Source organism: Solanum tuberosum, unplaced genomic scaffold (genome assembly GCF_000226075.1).
Source record: "Solanum tuberosum cultivar DM 1-3 516 R44 unplaced genomic scaffold, SolTub_3.0 scf00341, whole genome shotgun sequence".
NCBI lineage: Eukaryota > Viridiplantae > Streptophyta > Magnoliopsida > Solanales > Solanaceae > Solanum > Solanum tuberosum.
In genome coordinates, this window is record NW_006239268.1 from 266,936 (window position 1) to 284,803 (window position 17,868).

The window sequence follows — 17,868 nt, forward strand, 5'->3', positions numbered from 1 at the left end:
ATGCCCAGAAAATACTTGAGATTACCAAGGTCTTTCATTTTGAACCTATTGTGAAGTGAGTCCTTTAACTCATGTATCATCTTACTGCTGTTACCTGTGATGAGTAAATCATCAACATATATAAGAATCACTGCTATCTTTTGTCCATCCTTTTTTGTAAAAAGGGAATGATCATATGGACTCTGTGAGTAACCAACACCTAGGAGGACCTCAGTGAGCTTTAAATTCCATTGTCTTGAGGCCTGTTTTAGTCCATATAAAGACTTCAACAACTTACACACCTTGTACTCCCCTTGCCTCTGAAAACCCTGTGGCATGTCCATATAAACATCCTCAAGAAGATCACCCTGCAAGAAGGCATTATGGACATCCATTTGGTGAAAAGGCCAGTTGTGTGATGCTGCTACACTAATAACAGTCCGGACGGTGACCATCTTAGCTACAGGTGAAAAAGTTTCATGATAGTCCAGACCCTCCTGTTGGCTGAACCCCTTGGCAACCAGTCTGGCTTTGTACCTTTCAACCAGACCATTAGCTTGAAGCTTAACTTTGTACACCCATTTAGATCCAATAGCCTTTTTGCCAAGTGGGAGATCCACCACAGACCAGGTGTGATTTTGCTCTAATGCACTGATCTCCTCTTGCATTGCAGCAACCCATTCCTTGCATTTGGAGGCCTCTTTGAAACTAGCAGGTTCAGATACATTTGAAAGAGCAGTTAGAAAAGTTTTATAGGGAGAACTGATTTTTGAATAGGCTACATAATCAGCAATAGGATAAAGGCATGCAGTGTGAGCTTGTCGTGAAGGATTGGGCATAATATAATCCTTATGCCAAATAGGGGGTTTAAGGGATCTATTTGGCCTAGCATGTTCAGAGATTTCAACAGCAGGTTCTGCAACTGGTGCAATATGGCAATTTTCTGGAGATGCCATGGGGACCTCTTCCCGATCATTTTCATCAATTGACATTGTATCCATAGACTCAGTATGACCAGTTATGTTATCTGTTACTGCAACATCTGGCAGGTTCACAACTGGTGCTGGAGGAAGAATATTATCAGTGACAGGAGCCAGAGAAAACTCAGACTGTGGGAACCAAGATGAATCAAACAATGCAGGAAGCTGAGGGTTAGAAGCAGACTGAAAAGGGAACTGGTTCTCTACAAATCTCACATCCCTGCTAACATGAAAAGAATGAGACTCCAAATCCAATATTTTATACCCCTTTTGTGTTTCTGCATATCCCATGAAGACTCCCTTCTTTGCCCTTGGAGCAAACTTATCAGTTCTGGGCAAAACTGATGTAAAACAAAGGCAACCAAACACTCTCAAATGATCTAGGACAGGAATAGAGCCATAAAGTAGTTCATGTGGAGATTTACCTTGTAGCATTGCTGATGGAATTCTATTTATCAAATAAACAGCTGCCTTAATACAATGCCCCCAGTATGATATAGGAATAGCAGCTTGAAACCTCAAGGCCCTAGCAATGTTTAGTATGTGTCTATGCTTTCTTTCAACCACCCCATTCTGTTGGGGTGTGTAAGCACAAGACGTTTGATGCACAATTCCAAGAGACGAGAATAATTCTTTACATTTGAAATTCAGAAATTCAGTACCATTGTCAGTTCTTAACACCTTCACTTTCAAACCAAACTGAGTGTTTATCATTAGTAAGAAGTTCTTTAGTACAGATTGAACTTCAACCTTAGATTGAATAAGACAGGCCCAAGTGAACCTGCTGTAGTCATCTACTATAGTAACAAAGTATTGCTTTCTATCATAAGTGGGGGTTCTATAGGGACCCCATACATCTACATGCAGAAGCTAAAAAATAGTACTAGACTTATGTAAACTAGGAAGGAAAACAGGTCTACATTGCTTGGCTTGAGGACATACATGACAACACTGTTGGTTAAGTATAAGTCCTTTAAGAGAAGAGATATGTTGCATAGTAGGAAGAGAAGGATGGCCAAGTCTCATATGCCACAAAGAAGCTAGTCTATCATCTTTTACTGCAACATTGGCTACTGCTTGCACTGTATCTTTCAACAAGTAAAGACCACCACGTTCTCTACCAATCCCAATCACCTTCCCATTGGAGAGCTCCTGCATCACACAGAAGTTAGGGAAAAAACTAACACTGCATAACAGATCTTTGGTCAGTGTAGCAACTGATAACAGGTTAAACTTGAAGTCAGGCACATGTAACACATTTTTCATTGTATATCTCCCAAGAATTATTGAGTTGCCTGTGTGAGTAATGGGTGCCTTTTTTCCTGTTGGTAATTGCACAGTATTTGACCTATGATCAGCTATACTACTCATCTCAGCTAACAAGTCTTTAAAGGATGTAATGTGGTGAGTTGCACCTGAATCAATTATCCAGCTATATTCAGAACAATCAGATGTCAAGGACACATTACCTGCTAGGTTTGCCTTGCATTCACCATCATTCCCAGTGTTTGTGAGATTATTGTTGTGTCTGAGATTCAGTACATGATTATACTTCTCCTCGGTGAGATTGAATCCATACCCTTGTCCTTCAGTGAAGGCAGAATTTGCATAGGATTTGAAGCCAGTAGACCCTGCAGCAGATCCTGCAGGAGCAGGATTATGAGACCTGTAACTATTTTCAACTCCATTTTCAACTCCTGGAGCAACGCCTTGTCCCAATTTCCTCTTACTCTTGAAATTTACAGGATAGCCTATGATCCTATAGCAATTCTTAGTGAGATGATTCTTATACCCACAGTGCTCACAAGCAATGTCAAATAATGGTCTCTTCCCCTTGAAACCTTGCCTTCTATTAACTAACATAGTAAGAGGCTCTTTGTTAATGTCTACAACACCAAGTAATCTCTGACTTTCCTCCTGTATGACTGTGGCATATGCCTGATTAACAGTAGGCACAGTAGATTTAAGCAATATATCACTCCTTACATGACTATATGACTCATTCAGGCCCATAAGAAACATCAACAGCCTTTGTTGACTGAGATGATCAATGTAAGGCCTAGCCTCATCACAACTACACAAAGGAGAAGGAACTAGCACATCTAATTCATCCCATAAATCCCTCAATTTCGAATAATAGACTGTGACAGAGTACTGTACCTTGCTTAAGAGAAGATACCTCTGCCCAAAGCTGATAAACTCGAGTAAGATTGGACTTGTCAATCTCTCTTTAAATCATCCCACACCCTTTCGCATTTGAAGCATACACGATCGTAGTGATCAATTCCTGAGCCACAGTGCTACTAATACATGAAAGCACCACAGCGTTACACCTTTCCCATTGAGCAGCTAATTCTCCTTTGTATGAGTTTTTCAAGCAGGATCCATCAACAAATCCAAGCTTGTTTTTCACCAATAATGCAAGACGAAGTGATCTACTCCATAAGCTATAGTTTGCTGGACCAGTGAGTTTTACTGCAATTAATGCAGTTCCTGGCATGTCTGATGCATGAAGATACAAAGGATGATTATGTTCGAGAGTTGCGACTGTTAACTCTGACATTGTTGAGAGTTATTTGAACGATTTTTGAATCTGATTACAGAACTTGTACGCAGCTAGAAGGATAATCCCAGTGTCGCTGCTCTGATACCATATAAACCTTAAGCTTTTATGATAGAAGCCATGGAAGCTACTCTTCCATGGAAGTAGTTATGGAAGGAACAGATGAATTGAAGAAGAGAAGAAAGAGAGTTTTTATTTCTGATGAATTACAATAAAAGAGAATGTGCTCCTTATATAGATCACACATTGTGCATTCTCTAACAAACTAATACAGCTGGCAGAGTTAGTTACATAACAGAATCTTAACTAACAAACTAACTACTTATTCTCAATAGATCCGGCGAGAAATTCGCGAAATCGCCCATACCTTGCAGCAGTCGTCCCATCCCCTTTTTCCCGTTTTAGAAATTTCCCATCACCTTTATTGTAGTTTCGAAAATAGCAGAAGGGATTGAAAATTTTGTTTGAATTCTCAATGGTTTCCCAAAACGACTCTTTCTCCTTCTATATATTCCCTCTTTCAATCCCTATTATAGGGGGAGAAAAAAAAAAGATAGAAAAAATAATATAGCAAGGTATAGAGAAAATATAAATCTATAAGAGGTACTCTCGAAACAGAGGAGAGAACCATTTTTATTTTTTCAATCTGAGCTACACCCTCTCCATTCATTGGTTGAGGATTTCCAAGGTTTTACGTCGCTGATTGGTGGAGGAATCGTTGTTACCTCGCTCGTTTTCGTCTCCGTTCACTGCACTTTGGAAGGTAACACTCATTTTTGCTTCAAATATTTTGCTCTTAACGTGTTGTTGCTTGATTCTCGACTATGTGAAGTTGTTTACATGTTAGTATTTGGGGATGTCTATGACTCTTGGTTGGCTGTGAATCAGTGATAAAATTGGCTCAATAGTCCCTTGATACTGTTCGTTCTTCGTTTTTTTTTAGATGGTTTAATGCTCATTTGAGTTCATACTGTTGTCTGTGTTCTTCCTGAATTTATTGGTTGTCATGCTTGCTTTAAAATTCTTGTTATCCATTTATTAATCTTTAGGATGTCGCTCATTTTATTTTATTTTCCAAGTATGTCTTGAGGTTGTTTTAGGAATCCTTATGATGGTCTTGGGGCGTGGTTCAGCCTTCTCCTTTGAATATTTGACCTTGTCTTCTATTATTGGACATTGTTCGGGTCTAGTTCGATCGAGTTTATTTTCTAAGAATTATGAATATTTTCTTCTGTTGTTGCTAGATGGCATGAAATCTTGATGTAGATTAACTTGACGTAATAGGCTTCGATCGAATTCGTTTTTTTTTTATGTTATAATCTATAGGAGTGCGTGTTATCCGGTGACTACTTGAATCTGCCTCTTCTTCACTGTTAGAAAATAAGTTTGGCATGCAAGTTTTGCTCTTAATGAAGATTAGCAACATTTACATTACTTTGGGAAGGTACTACCGCTGGTTTGGATTAACTATCTTGGTTGCTAATGGATTCTGATTTTTTTTTAAAGAAAATTTCATGTCTCTAAATGTTCAAATTCCATTAAAAGTGGGCTTCCATAGTTCATTTATACATGTGGAAAGTTTAGTCAATTTGGCTTTAGATTGGTAGTCTAGATCTACGTTGAATAGGTTCATACCTCGTTCAAATCGTCTTAGTTCTATTTTATGTATCTTGGTTGTGTTGCATAGAATTAATGTGTGCTCCATTACTAATTTCTATCTCGTTTGTTCCTTTCTATGTATGAACCGGCCCCTCCGAGTCCTTGGAAACCCATCTTCCTTGCATTTCATTGATTGGGCCTTAGAGGCCCAATTGCATTTTCTCGATCGAGTCAACCTCATTTCCGAGTGAAAGAAATTGACGAACAGGTGGAAAGCAGTAAAAGGGCTGAAAACCGAATCTTTGGATCCCAAAAATCCAAAAGAGGGTACTACCAAGTGTATACACAAATATATATAGAAAGAACAGCGAATTACAGGTCAAAAACGCAAAAATACAGGGCTAAGGTGAAATATAGGTGTTCGGAAGCAAGAGATACCTGAAAGGGGCTGATATACATGCCGATATACACTGATATACATCCACCGTATACCAAAAATGGGATTGGGTTAAAACCCAAAAAATCCAGCGAAATTGGCCCAAAGGAGGCCCAAATTCAATTTCTCTCTTACTCTTTAATTATTTAATTGTGATTATTTATTGTTTGTTATTTAACTCTAACATTATAATTTTTAATTAACTTAATTAGATTCCCCAAAAGATAAGCTATTTCCTTTGTGTTGGTTAACTTTTAATATTTATTTTATCTATTTTATTAATTAAATATGTTGGCCAAATTATACAGTTTTAAGTTAAATCTTTTGTTCTAAAAAAATAAAAATAAAAAAAATAAAACAACAACATATTCTTTAATGTCTCCCATTCAATCACTTTTTACTCGTTTAAAATTGGTTTAAAGGTCAAAGTATTTATTCCTCAAGTAAACTAAAAAAAATAATATATATAAATGTTTATATATATATTCTTTACTTGGTCATTTTCTCAAAAAAGGATTAGTCAAAACTTTGCTTTCATTTCTTCAATTAATTAAAAAATGATTTTCATGCTTAATTTTATTAAATTGGCTTAAATTATTTATTTCGAAAATGGATTAAAGAAATTCTAATTAATCTAGGTTTATTAATATTCTAATCATTTGTATTTCGACTCAAATGTTTTATTTTGGATACCTTTCTCTAAAAAATAATAATAATAAAAGCATGTCATTTATTTAACTATTTTTTCTCAAAGTTAGCCAAATATTGTAAATTATTATTCTTATGTTAAATCACATTTTTTCCTAAAAAATAGTCAAAAATATACATTTTAGTCAAGTCGCAGGTCAACCGCATGTTAGCGGACACTTCGAATGCTTAAACCCTTCTCGAAGTGTAAATTGAACCCCGAACCCTCTTTGGTATTTTCAAATGATTTTTTCTGTTTAAATCTTTGAAAATTATAAGTTTTCTTGATTTCTTTAAAAAATTAAGTGGCGACTCTTTTCTAAGTATTCTTCTCCAATTGTTTTATACTTAGAATATTTTTAAAAAAATGATTTTTCTAAAGATAGGACAATTACGACACAACAGTAGAAAATGCACATCATTAGTTAGTTTCGATTCTATTTTTGAGAAATAACTTTGAACACGAAGTTTCAAATTTTACTAGAAGAATTTCTAAACTATTATCTTGACGCTTTACTTGTGAAGTCTAAGATCTCGTGACAATGAAGTTTCACATTAATGAGTGCATGCATATTAATAATCTATGAATCTTTTTTCGTGTTGAGAATAGAACCAAAAAAAAAAAATCAAGAAAATAAATCCCATTTATTTTAATTAGGGTTTTGTTTATACGGTCTTTTGGCCCCCTCTCGATCGTTTTCTTATTAATTGACAATATAAAACAGGATTGCGCTAGATTGATAATCAATAATTTTTTTTGAAAAAAAAAGTCCTACATTGATTAATCCGTCATATTTGGAGTTAATTAACATGACAAAAAGAGTGAATTTATACCTAACGTCCAACTAACTTTGTAAATTAACCTAATTAAGTGACACCAAATTCTATTTTGCCCTTTTCCTTGATAAAAATTGAAAAGCTCTACTATCTATTAAATTAAAACAATTATTGCTACCTAACTATTTATATTTATGTAGTTTGAAAATAATTTTTGGTTATCTAGAAGTTGTTAAAGTTGTAACTTGTACGTATCTTCATTCAATTATCTAATTTGATCTTTTCTTTGTTAAAACCTTTTAATTTAAAATTTATTTTATACGTTTCATAAATTATTTTATCAATTATCCCCTTTTTAGATAACTATTTAATATATGATTCTCTTTTTCATTTATCTTTAAACTCATTAATCTTTTAGATCGCAATCTAAATTTTTCTTTTGTGCTAAATTGAAAATTTTATGAAAAAACGTTAGATCATTTTGTAAGTTCATTATTGCAAATATTAGACGACGCTCAAATATTTTGTTTGTATAGTTGAACGACATATTACCAATATTAGACTTGAGTTAAACATTGTTCAGATTTCACTAGTGAAGTCAAGAGAGAGCAGTGTATACGACTTTATCCTTCCAGAATCTAGATTGTTACCGATACACCCCTAACATCAAAATAACCAAAGAAAAAGCATCTTCTTCCTCTTTTTTTCCCTATTAGAATCTAAACTTTGATCTCCTAAGTTTGCATTCCCTTCACTAACCACTAGATCACATTCTTGATCGCAATCTATTTGTACACCCGCCCCCTTAGACCCTCTCTCCCTATGGATCAACAATAATCCACCACAAGCCATCGTTGTTCTCCAGGAGAGGGAGAGGGAGGGGGGTGGGGGAGTCGCGGACTTGTCAATCTTATCTCCAACTCCAGCTAATAATGTAAATAAATAAACCAAATTAGGAAAACAACTTCAATGTCCACATCATTAAAGTCATTATCAACCCAATTACCTAACCCATTAGTTCAAATCATAATCAAAAGATTCAAGAATGATGACACACCATGGATTAGGACATTAGTAGAAGAAATTCTAAACAATTAGAATGATTCTATGATGGAAAATAACAATAATTGGTATCTATATTAATTTAAAAAATTAATAATATATCATTATTATCGGATTATTTTAATATATGATTCTTGGTAAAGCTTATCAACTTTTATAGCTTAGATAAGCAAAGCTACAATTAGCTTATGTGCTTACTTAAGCAACAAATTATTTTCCATCTATAATCCTCAAAATCAGCCATAAGCTTGTTTAATTAGCTGCATTAAATAGTTAAATAGCTAATTAAATAACAATAAACATGTTATGATTTGTCCTGAATTTTCTACCTTATATATTTGAATTTTACTACGATTATGTTTTACATTGAAAAGGAAAACTAACCGTTTTGTTGGAGGGAAAAATTTGAACTTCTATAAATTGAAGATATTGAAGTTTATATGGATTTTTACAGGATCTGACACAGATGCAACAACTTCTCGGAGGATCCGAGCAACATAGACCACGAGTCCTAGTCTAAGCACTATACTCAGCTTGAAGATACAACAATAATGTCACAGTCCTCTTCTGGCATGAGAAATGACCAAATGAGCACCAGTAGGCAGTGGCGGATCAAGAATTAGATACTACGAGTATCTAGTGGGTTCTAAAAATGTATATCTAACACCACTTGTACTCGTTTTTTTCGCTCATACATATAGCGTTGAGCTTCTCAAGTTATGTCATTCATCTCATTTTCGAAACAAGGAAACTATATACACAAGTCAAAAAAGGAGGTTATTACAGCTAAAGTTCTATAGGTTATATTCTTATAACAAGCTAGAAAGAGCACAAGTTTTTGGAACAAACAAGTCAAGTAACTGTTAACCGACCTTTACGTTCCAGATTCTTCCATGATGACTCAAGCCGTAGTAGGTGTAACTTCTCAACAAATGCCTCTAGAACTTCAGCCTCTTCTTCTGGTGCAAAGACCATGCAAATGCTAAGCTCCTGGACCGCCTCCTCGTATTCCCTGGATATTTGTTCATTTGTCAAAATTTGTTCATAGCATGAAATGTTTCAGCAAAAACGAGGAAAAGAACAGAAACGGTTATATTTCATTCGAGTGTCATTGTTTACCTGCTATAGTACAACATCATGCCGTGGTCTCTCCTCAGAGCCCAATTGTGTGGCTGCAGAATCAGCAATCTTTGCGAAGCCATAATAGCCAGCCTAGAAAGTTGGTACCATCCCAGACATATTGTCATTACAAGCGAGAAATATATTGCACACAAAAATTAATACCTCGATAGCTAAGGTCAAAACTTCTACTGAAAAAAGACGTTCTTACTAGCCTAAACTAATAAAACAAACACCTGAGAAATGTTGTCAAGCATGTTTCTACATTTCGGATAAAAAGTTAATGCACTAGAGATGATAATCAAATGCCAAGTCGAGGTAATCCCATGTTTGATGAAAACAAACTATCGAAATACTAGGATGCAGAAATGGACATGGATATAACACTGATGAGAACTCGAAAGATTTCATTCTTAACGATCATATCTAAAGATCAGAGCAAGTTAGACATATTTGGCAGACCAAAGAAATATCAACGGGTGAATATGCTGGATCCTCCAAAAGAAGTGCAGTTTTGGAGAATCAGACACAGGTGCGACAACATTTTTGGAGAGTCCGAGCAACACAGATATTCAGATAGACCACCGAGTTTAGATATGGAAAGCACTTTGTCAAACCAAATGGTGCTATAAATGAGAAAGTTCTGGGAACCTAATTATGCTTGACTAACTAAAAAACCAGATGGAGGAATTAAAACTCATGCAATATTGCAGCATAGTAGATCAAGTTTTTTTTTTTTTGTAGGAAGTTAGAATCAATAAGAATAATAATGTAGCCAAAATTATTCGCGGTTCTCCTTTTCTCATGCCAAATGTTGCATATTAGCATCTTGAACCTGTAGGGACAACACAAAGTGGCCTGCTTAATCAGGAACGGGAACCAGCGGTAGTAACAAAGACACAATTAGAGTATATTATCTTTACCTCAAATCTTGAGGCCTCAGCAAAGGTACAGTTGAAGCATCGGTCTTCTTAAACTTCTCGTCAGACTTATCCACAGACCTAAGTGGAGAAGTCAGCATCAAACCATGATTTGCTCTTGACGCACGTTTCCAATGAATCCTCTGTGTAGGAACCTCCGATTATGTCAGGAAAGGATAATACATATAATAGAAGGGGTTCTGTGTATTTGTCCAATTCATCCCGTTCTTCTTTTCTTTATAGTAATAGTACGAGTACACTATTTCAGTGAACTTCACTTCATTTAGTTCAGTTTAGTTTTAGTTTAGGAAAAAGAACTATTTTGCCAAATCTATGAATGGCGACATTAATATTCATAAATAACACCATGAGATGTATAGATACAAGGTTAAAACGTCCAACAGACTCTACCTTTTAGAAGAACAAAACTCACCATGAGATTAGCCAAAGCAATTCCGATAATATCTCGGTTTGTTGCAATCTCAAGCTCCAACAGTGAATTGCTATTGATGTCCGAGGCCATTGATCTAGGGTCATCAACGCACTTCCCGTTAACAATACCAAACAAGCTGTGACCAGAAGTAACCTTGAATAGCTCCTACAACAGTTGCAAATGTAGACATACCAACTCAATGAGACTAGAGATTAACGTAAATTCTGAAGGAATATACCAGAAGTAGTATATGGACATGCCAACGAAAAGATCAAAACATCCATTTGCTCAGATCAACATACCTCAGGGTTTCCGGTTTGGGGCCATATCAAGAATTCTTCTCCAATTCGAGATCCCACAATGGTTAGATTAAGTCTTCGACAAACTTCGATGTAAATGACGCTAAGCAAAATTGCTGTACATAAGTTAAACAGCATGTCAGATTACATTAATAAAAATGAAGCAATCACGAAAGAATTCTGAATTTCATGAGGCTTAAGAAATACGCAAAATAACGAGGATATTGGTGAGACAAATTTTAAGATATACCGCTACAATATCCAGAGCTTAACACTGAATGCAGGTATGAACATTTTGAGTCCACTATCACGGATGACCTTTTGAAACCCCTCGACTTAAAAAGAACAACGTTCACTGCATCCAAAACTTCAACCAAATGGCATCCTATATCTCTCGGAACTAGCTCTGCCTCAACTTCCCTTGCAATGGAATCTAACTCGGCCATCCACTCACTCATATTCTTTCCAGCCAGAGGCGTGGCTTCTACGCACTTCCAGTCTAGCGTATCAGATGGCAGTGAAGTAGATCTTCGTTCATTTTGGAGTGAATAAGAATCCATTTCCCGGTTGAAATCCATAAATGCCTCGTCTTCAGAAGCAACGTAGAGTAAAGCCTAACCCGAATAATAGAAAACAACAAAACAACCAAATGAAGAATGCAATTAATACAAGTAAAAAAACGGATGAAACATGCACGTTACTTGCGAAATGATGGTTTAACTCGTATGCTGAACGCCTCCGTTCATATACAAACAATTTTTTACTTATTTGCATTTATCTAAAAGAAAAACGACAACGCCGGAAATTATTTAAGGACAGAACATTCCAAAAACAAACAGCCACTTCATTTCTGTCCCTTGAAACCAAGAAAGTGGTTATATTCAAACCAACAGATCAACTGCATTGTACGAAAAGAGCTTAGCAAGACAAATTACTACCTTTGCCAGGGATATATCTTTGTCCTTGGACTGAAATGATATCTCCTGTGTAAACTTTTCCCTAGCATCTTTCAAAACCTGCCAAATCGCAAAATCTCAATCAATGATCAAAATTTAGACCGAGATACTCCAATAGACAAACAAAAATAGGCCTATTATATACTCGCTGCATTTCATTCTTACATGGTGGTGTTTGACTGGGCACATTAAGACCAGAAAGATCTTAAAACTTGTGCTCTTAAACATGTCGTGACATTTATATGGCGAAAAGAACATGTCGCTGACAGTAAGGTTTCCAAATACAGAAAGGTGTCATTCATCTTTTAACAGGCTAAAACGGAAAGGGTGTCCCATAAAATAGAACAGAAGAAAGTATCTCTATTCACTGATTAAACTATCAAATCATCATTTGGACAGCAAGAATTGTTCTATAAAGCAGCATATAACAAGAAATATAGTCCCAAACCTCCTTATAGAACTTGGCTCGTGAGGACCATCGGGTTTCTGCTAGAGCAGCAGAGGAAGGCAAAGGTGAAATGCTCATTCCCAATTTAGGTGCCTTTGTACTTGCAGCAGCAGCAGCCAGTTTGTTCCATTTTCCTTTCTCATTCCCAATCCAACATCCAACGCGACCATCAAAATCACACCTGATGATCCTACAGAATAAAGGGTTTGGGAATTTTCGCCTAGTACTAGGAGAAATTCTTCTCCAATCCACAAATAACTTTACATAAACAAAGTACAATCAACAACAACAAAAAAAAAACAGTCCATCAAACAACCTTCTAAAGCTCACATTTTTCCAGATAAATCAAAACAAGAATCAAAATTCAACAAACACCCTTCTAAAGGTCACATTTTTCTTGATAAATCAAAACAAGAACCAAAATTCAACAAACATCATTTTAAAGAAACCAAAAAGAAAAGAAATAAAGCTCACATTTTTCTTGATAAATCAAAACAAGAATCAAATTTCAACAAACACCTTTCTAAAGAAACCAGAAATAGAAGAAATAAAGCTCACATTTTTTCCTGATAAATCAAAACAAGAATCAAAATTCATCAAACACCCTTCTAAAGAAACCAAACAGAAGAGAAAAAAAAGCTCACATTTTTCATAATAAGTCAAAACAAGAATCAAAATTCAACAAACACCCTTCTAAAGAAGAGAAAGAAAAGCTCATATTTTTACTGATTAGTCAAAACAAGGACCAAAATTCAACAAACACCCTTCTAAAGAAAGCAAACAGAAAAGAATTTAAAAAGTTCACATTTTTCTTTATATATCAAAACAAGAACCAAAATTCAGTAAACACCCTTCTAAAGAAACCAAACAAAGAAGAAAAAAAGCTTGCATTTTTTCCTAGATAAATCAAAATTCATCAAACACCCTTCTAAAGAAAACAAAAAAAACTCACATTTTTCTTCACTTTATCAAAACAAGAACCAAAATTCATCAAACACCCTTCTAAAGAAACCATTAGCAAAACAAAAAAAGATTGAATCTTTTCCTGATAAATCAAAACAGGAACCAAAATCCAACAAAACCCAAATGCAATTCTTGAATTTAAAAACAAAAAAAAAAATTACCTGCTGCAAATGTCTATAGAAACCATAGCTACTGAAGATGCTTTCACACCACTGATAACCATTCCTCTAGTCCAAGAAAACTAAAAGAGGGGAAAACAATCAAGAAGAAGAAAAGTTGAAATCTTTGATCAATTTAGTTGTCCACTTGTTCAAGAATCAAAATTGGAGTTTTTTTTTTTTGTGTGTATTGAGTCCATTTTGGTAGTGAAATTGAACAAAGAAACTGACAAATTGAAGTAACTGAAATTATTATGACAAGTATAAGAACAAAAGTGGAAGCTGACAATATTACTATTACACAAAATTCCAAGACCCATGGTATTGGAGGATACTTTTAAAATCTTCTCTTTTCACACTTGGATTTCATGATATCAGTGTATTTTATTTGCTCTATGTGATAAAAAAATAATTGCTTTTTTTTTCTTGTTCTTATTTATAGTGATTTGAATGTATAATTAAATGTTGTTTTGAAACTCTTTTAGTAAAAAAAAAAAACATATGCAAACGCGCCTTTAATTTATCTTATCATCAATGTACAATAATATTATCTTTTAGAGCTAAAATGGACAAATTCTTTTTAAGAAAAAAAATTAAAATTATATACATTAATTTGTGTGGACGAAACATAAACATTATTATAGACAATAAACGATCTTTAATAATTTATCTAAAATTCAATAAGTGATTAAAATACTTTAAATTTTATTATGTCTTCATATTTCAGAAAATGTGAATGTATTGAGTCACTAGAGGCAAAGTTATAATTCTGATTATGAGGTTATCGGAGATGAAATTATATTTTCACTTGTCATCGGAGACAAACTTATAATTCTTTTTTATGTGGCTATTAAAGACGAGTTATAATTTTGTTAAAGAAATTGATAAAATTCAGAAATTTTATTTATATCTTATAAATATTTTATCTAAAACTCAATAAGTTACCTTTAATAGAACTTAAAATCTTAACTTCCCCTCGATAACCATAACAAATATACATACTAGACTACAATAACAATAACAACCAATCTAATGAGATTCTAAAAAGTAAATTCTAAAAGTAACAAAATATACCTAATACACAGACCTTACTACTAACTCTCAGAAATATAAATAGTAGACTATGTTTATGAATATGTTGAGCAGGTATGAGAATCTTGTAGATTAGCATTATGAAGAAAACAAGGTAAGAGAAGTGAAGTGAGTGCCAAGGATAAGGTTGTTAATGTTTAGTTAAAAGAAAGAAAGAGTGTGAGACATAAGTCATCACAAAAGCAACATCACTTCCCACCAAGAAAGGGTGGAGAAGAAAATATTAGTATAATCTATGGTTTCTTCTTTCTAGTGATATTATTTGATAAGTGAAATCATAGTAGTTTAGTTAATTGATGATCATTTATTCTTTCACCTAGTATTTTTTGGGAAAATTATCTTATTAGGCATACATTTATATTATATATACTAATTCTATCTATATTTTTAAATAATTGCGTACGTATCTTACCACTGATTAAGAGTTTTCTATTAAAAATACACTTAGATACATGTATATTTGCTATCAGATGCATTGAAGTAGGGAGAGAGGCGAGCGAGATGAGGAGGGAGGCGAGCGATATGGGGAGGAGATAGAGATATATCCCAAATACATTCAAATTACACTAGATACATGTGTATGTATGTATTTGTGATACTAGATGAACAGAAGAGTGGCGAGCGAGATGGAAGGGAGGCGAGTGAGATTTGTCTATATATCACAGATACATGTGAATCTACTTGAATACAGTGTATCTAGAACAAAATTACACCTAATTTTAATTTCATGTATTCCGAGATACATATATTTGAATGTATCTAGACGCACCAAAATTTGATAAGATTTGTGTATTATAAATTAGAGGGTATCCAAATAATAAAGTCCTAATTAAACTAAGGGAAAAGGGCCTGATATACCCCTCAACTTTATCAATTAGAGTTGATATACCCCTCATTATAAAAGTGGCTCATATATGCCCCTATTGCTTGCTATACAAATGGCTCACATATACCCTTTTCCTTTAACGGAAGTGAAAAAATTAATTTTAATTTAATATTTTAATTATTATTATTTTAAAAAAAATATAATCTCATATGAGTATATTTAATCCTCCTCACACATAATTTTTTTTTACTTGTTTTGTTTCAACGACTAATTTAAAGTTATTATTTTGATGGTCAAATTTATTTAAGTTTTGCTAATATAAAAAAAATTAGTTTTAAAATTTTCTCTTTACACTAACGAACAAAAGAAAAAAATAAAACAAGAATAAGAAACTCAAAAACTGATAATCAAAGACGTCAAAAAATAATTTATGTATAAATAAGATTAAAATATACCTTGAAATTCGCTAGAAGGATCATATATACCTCTACATGATTTTTTTTAAATTTAAAAGTCAAAAACATAAATTTAATACTTTTTTTTCACTTCCGTTAAATTAAGGGTATATGTGAGCTCATTTTATAACGGTAGGGGTATATGTGAGCCGTTTGTATAACGGTAAGGGTATATATGAGTCACTTTCATAACGATGGGCATATGAGCTCCAAATGGCAAAGTTGAGAGGTATATCAGACCCTTTTCCCTTAAACTAATAAGATTTCTGTAAGTTCCTTTTTTTCTATACACATCCTTTATTTATTTATTCATTTATTTTTATATATATATAAAAAAAAGATATTATCCAACACAAAATGGAATAAGAATATCCTGTTGCTATCAATACTGTAGAATAATTCATTATTGGATCTAAGTTCTAGACATTACATTATGGAGAACATCTCATCCGCAGTCTTAAATACTCTATTCGTTTTCTTTTAATTGTAATGGTTTTCTTTTTTAGAGTCAAATTAAGAATTTTGATTAATATTTTATGATGTATTTTTTTATCATATTAATATACAAAAACTTGCAATTTTTAGTATTTTTCGTATAGTTTTTGAATATCTAAATTTTTTGCTTAAAATATCGAATTAATGTAATCTAATTTAACTTTAAAAATTAGTCAAATTAACTTTTGAAAACCGCAAAATAACAAATAAAAATGAACGGATTGAGTATTAAATATTAACTATTAAAAATAGTTTATTGGGTGACCACTGAGGCGACATCATATCAATATTTTTATGTCAATTGGTATATACCCACTTCATATTTTTCGTCCATATTTTTACATCAAATTGTATAATCATAATTAAATGATAAATAAAGATTAAAAAAAATATTTATTACTTTTCTATTTTAATTTATGTATTTTTTATGTAGAAGAATAAGTAATCTGTTTTTATGTAGATCATGGTGTTGAGAATGTCATAATATTTTTTTATTATATAAAAAATTATTGAGGTAAATAAAGTTAATTATTTCAGAATTTAGAGGTATATTCTTCTTCTTGAAATGTATTAAAAATAAAAATGTGTCACATCAACTTAATTAATTAAGTAATTAATGGTATGATTAAGTGTTAAAAGTTGATATTGTAAGAACAAATGTTATATTATGCATATATTGATTAATTTGGTGTTCATTGAGTGCGTCTAACAAAAACAAAGTTAAAGTAGCTAGCAGAGTTTGACATATTTAATTTCTAATTCTAATAAAAATACCTAGAAAAAAGTATAGAGATATTATAAATAAATAAAAATATTTTTTAAAAATATAGCAATTGACTTTCTAAATAACAAAACAGTCATTTTCTTTGGTTTAAAGAGAATATACAACTCCCAATTATTAGATTCAATAATTTAATGAATTATCATCACCACCCAAAATATAAAATATATTTTAATTGACTCAGCATATCTACATCAAGACATATCCACAAATATAGCATACAACAAGTTGTTTAAGAATTTTTGGTTTTTATATATATACTAGTAACGAAAGCCCGGGCGCTGCCCGGGCCCAACATTAATAAAGTTATATTGTTATTCTCTCCGTCCCATATTAGATGAGAATCTTACTAAATTTTTATTTTTCATATTATTTGAGCACTTATTAAATTAGGATAGAATTAATTAATTCTTTTCCATTTTACCCCTACAATTAATATGACCATTTCTATATTGTGTGTGTATTTTTTGTAACTTATTTCAATGTGCATTGATATAAAGAAAGGGCAAAATGGTGAAGTCTTCCAATGTATTAATGATTTCTTAATCACCGTGTAAAGTTGGAAGTGCCCATCTAATATGGGACGGAGGGAGTATAGTTTATGTATTGTTATAAAAATAGTAAAGATTGTTATAATATATTTTGCTCATAAGTGAGCTAATATAGAAACTTATTTGTCATTTGTCTTTTTAATTTCAATTTTAAATAGCAAATAAATGTAGCGATAAGATTGAGGGTAGAAATGAAGCATATCTTTCTAAATTTAAGTAAAAATAAACAGAGTAGAAGTAACATTAGGGTTATCGATAGGACGATTCATTCGGTTATTTAAAAAAAAAT

At 33.0% G+C, this 17,868-nt stretch overlaps 1 protein-coding gene across 4 annotated transcripts; it reads right to left on the reverse strand.

The window, feature by feature from the left end:
• Positions 1–8,786: 8,786 nt before the first annotated feature.
• LOC102601665 (uncharacterized) lies at positions 8,787–13,775 on the reverse strand. 4 transcript variants are annotated; one of them, XM_006361170.2, is made up of 9 exons: positions 13,383–13,775; positions 12,259–12,439; positions 11,793–11,870; positions 11,105–11,468; positions 10,858–10,970; positions 10,556–10,720; positions 10,126–10,265; positions 9,203–9,295; positions 8,787–9,095 (listed from the first exon to the last, which is right to left on the reverse strand). In XM_006361170.2, exons 1-9 carry the CDS (start codon positions 13,442–13,444, stop codon positions 8,936–8,938), a joined length of 1,356 nt encoding a protein of 451 aa, XP_006361232.1. In that variant the 5' UTR covers positions 13,445–13,775; the 3' UTR covers positions 8,787–8,935. The 4 variants fall into 4 exon arrangements, with proteins under 4 accessions (XP_006361232.1, XP_006361230.1, XP_015170683.1 ...); XM_006361168.2 differs by having other exon boundaries at positions 12,259–12,448; XM_015315197.1 differs by having other exon boundaries at positions 12,259–12,496.
• Positions 13,776–17,868: the final 4,093 nt, after the last annotated feature.

What these genes read in the sequence shown, in the direction of transcription:
- LOC102601665 (XM_015315197.1), bottom strand. Translation starts at nt 13,444, where the DNA reads ATGGTTATCAGTGGTGTGAAAGCATCTTCAGTAGCTATGGTTTCTATA. An exon ending in GAGCCAAGTTCTATAAGGAG is followed by an intron (nt 11,871 to 12,258) that starts GTTTGGGACTAT and finishes GCGATTTGGCAG; the next exon opens with GTTTTGAAAGATGCTAGGGA. An exon ending in AAGATATATCCCTGGCAAAG is followed by an intron (nt 11,469 to 11,792) that starts GTAGTAATTTGT and finishes TATTCGGGTTAG; the next exon opens with GCTTTACTCTACGTTGCTTC.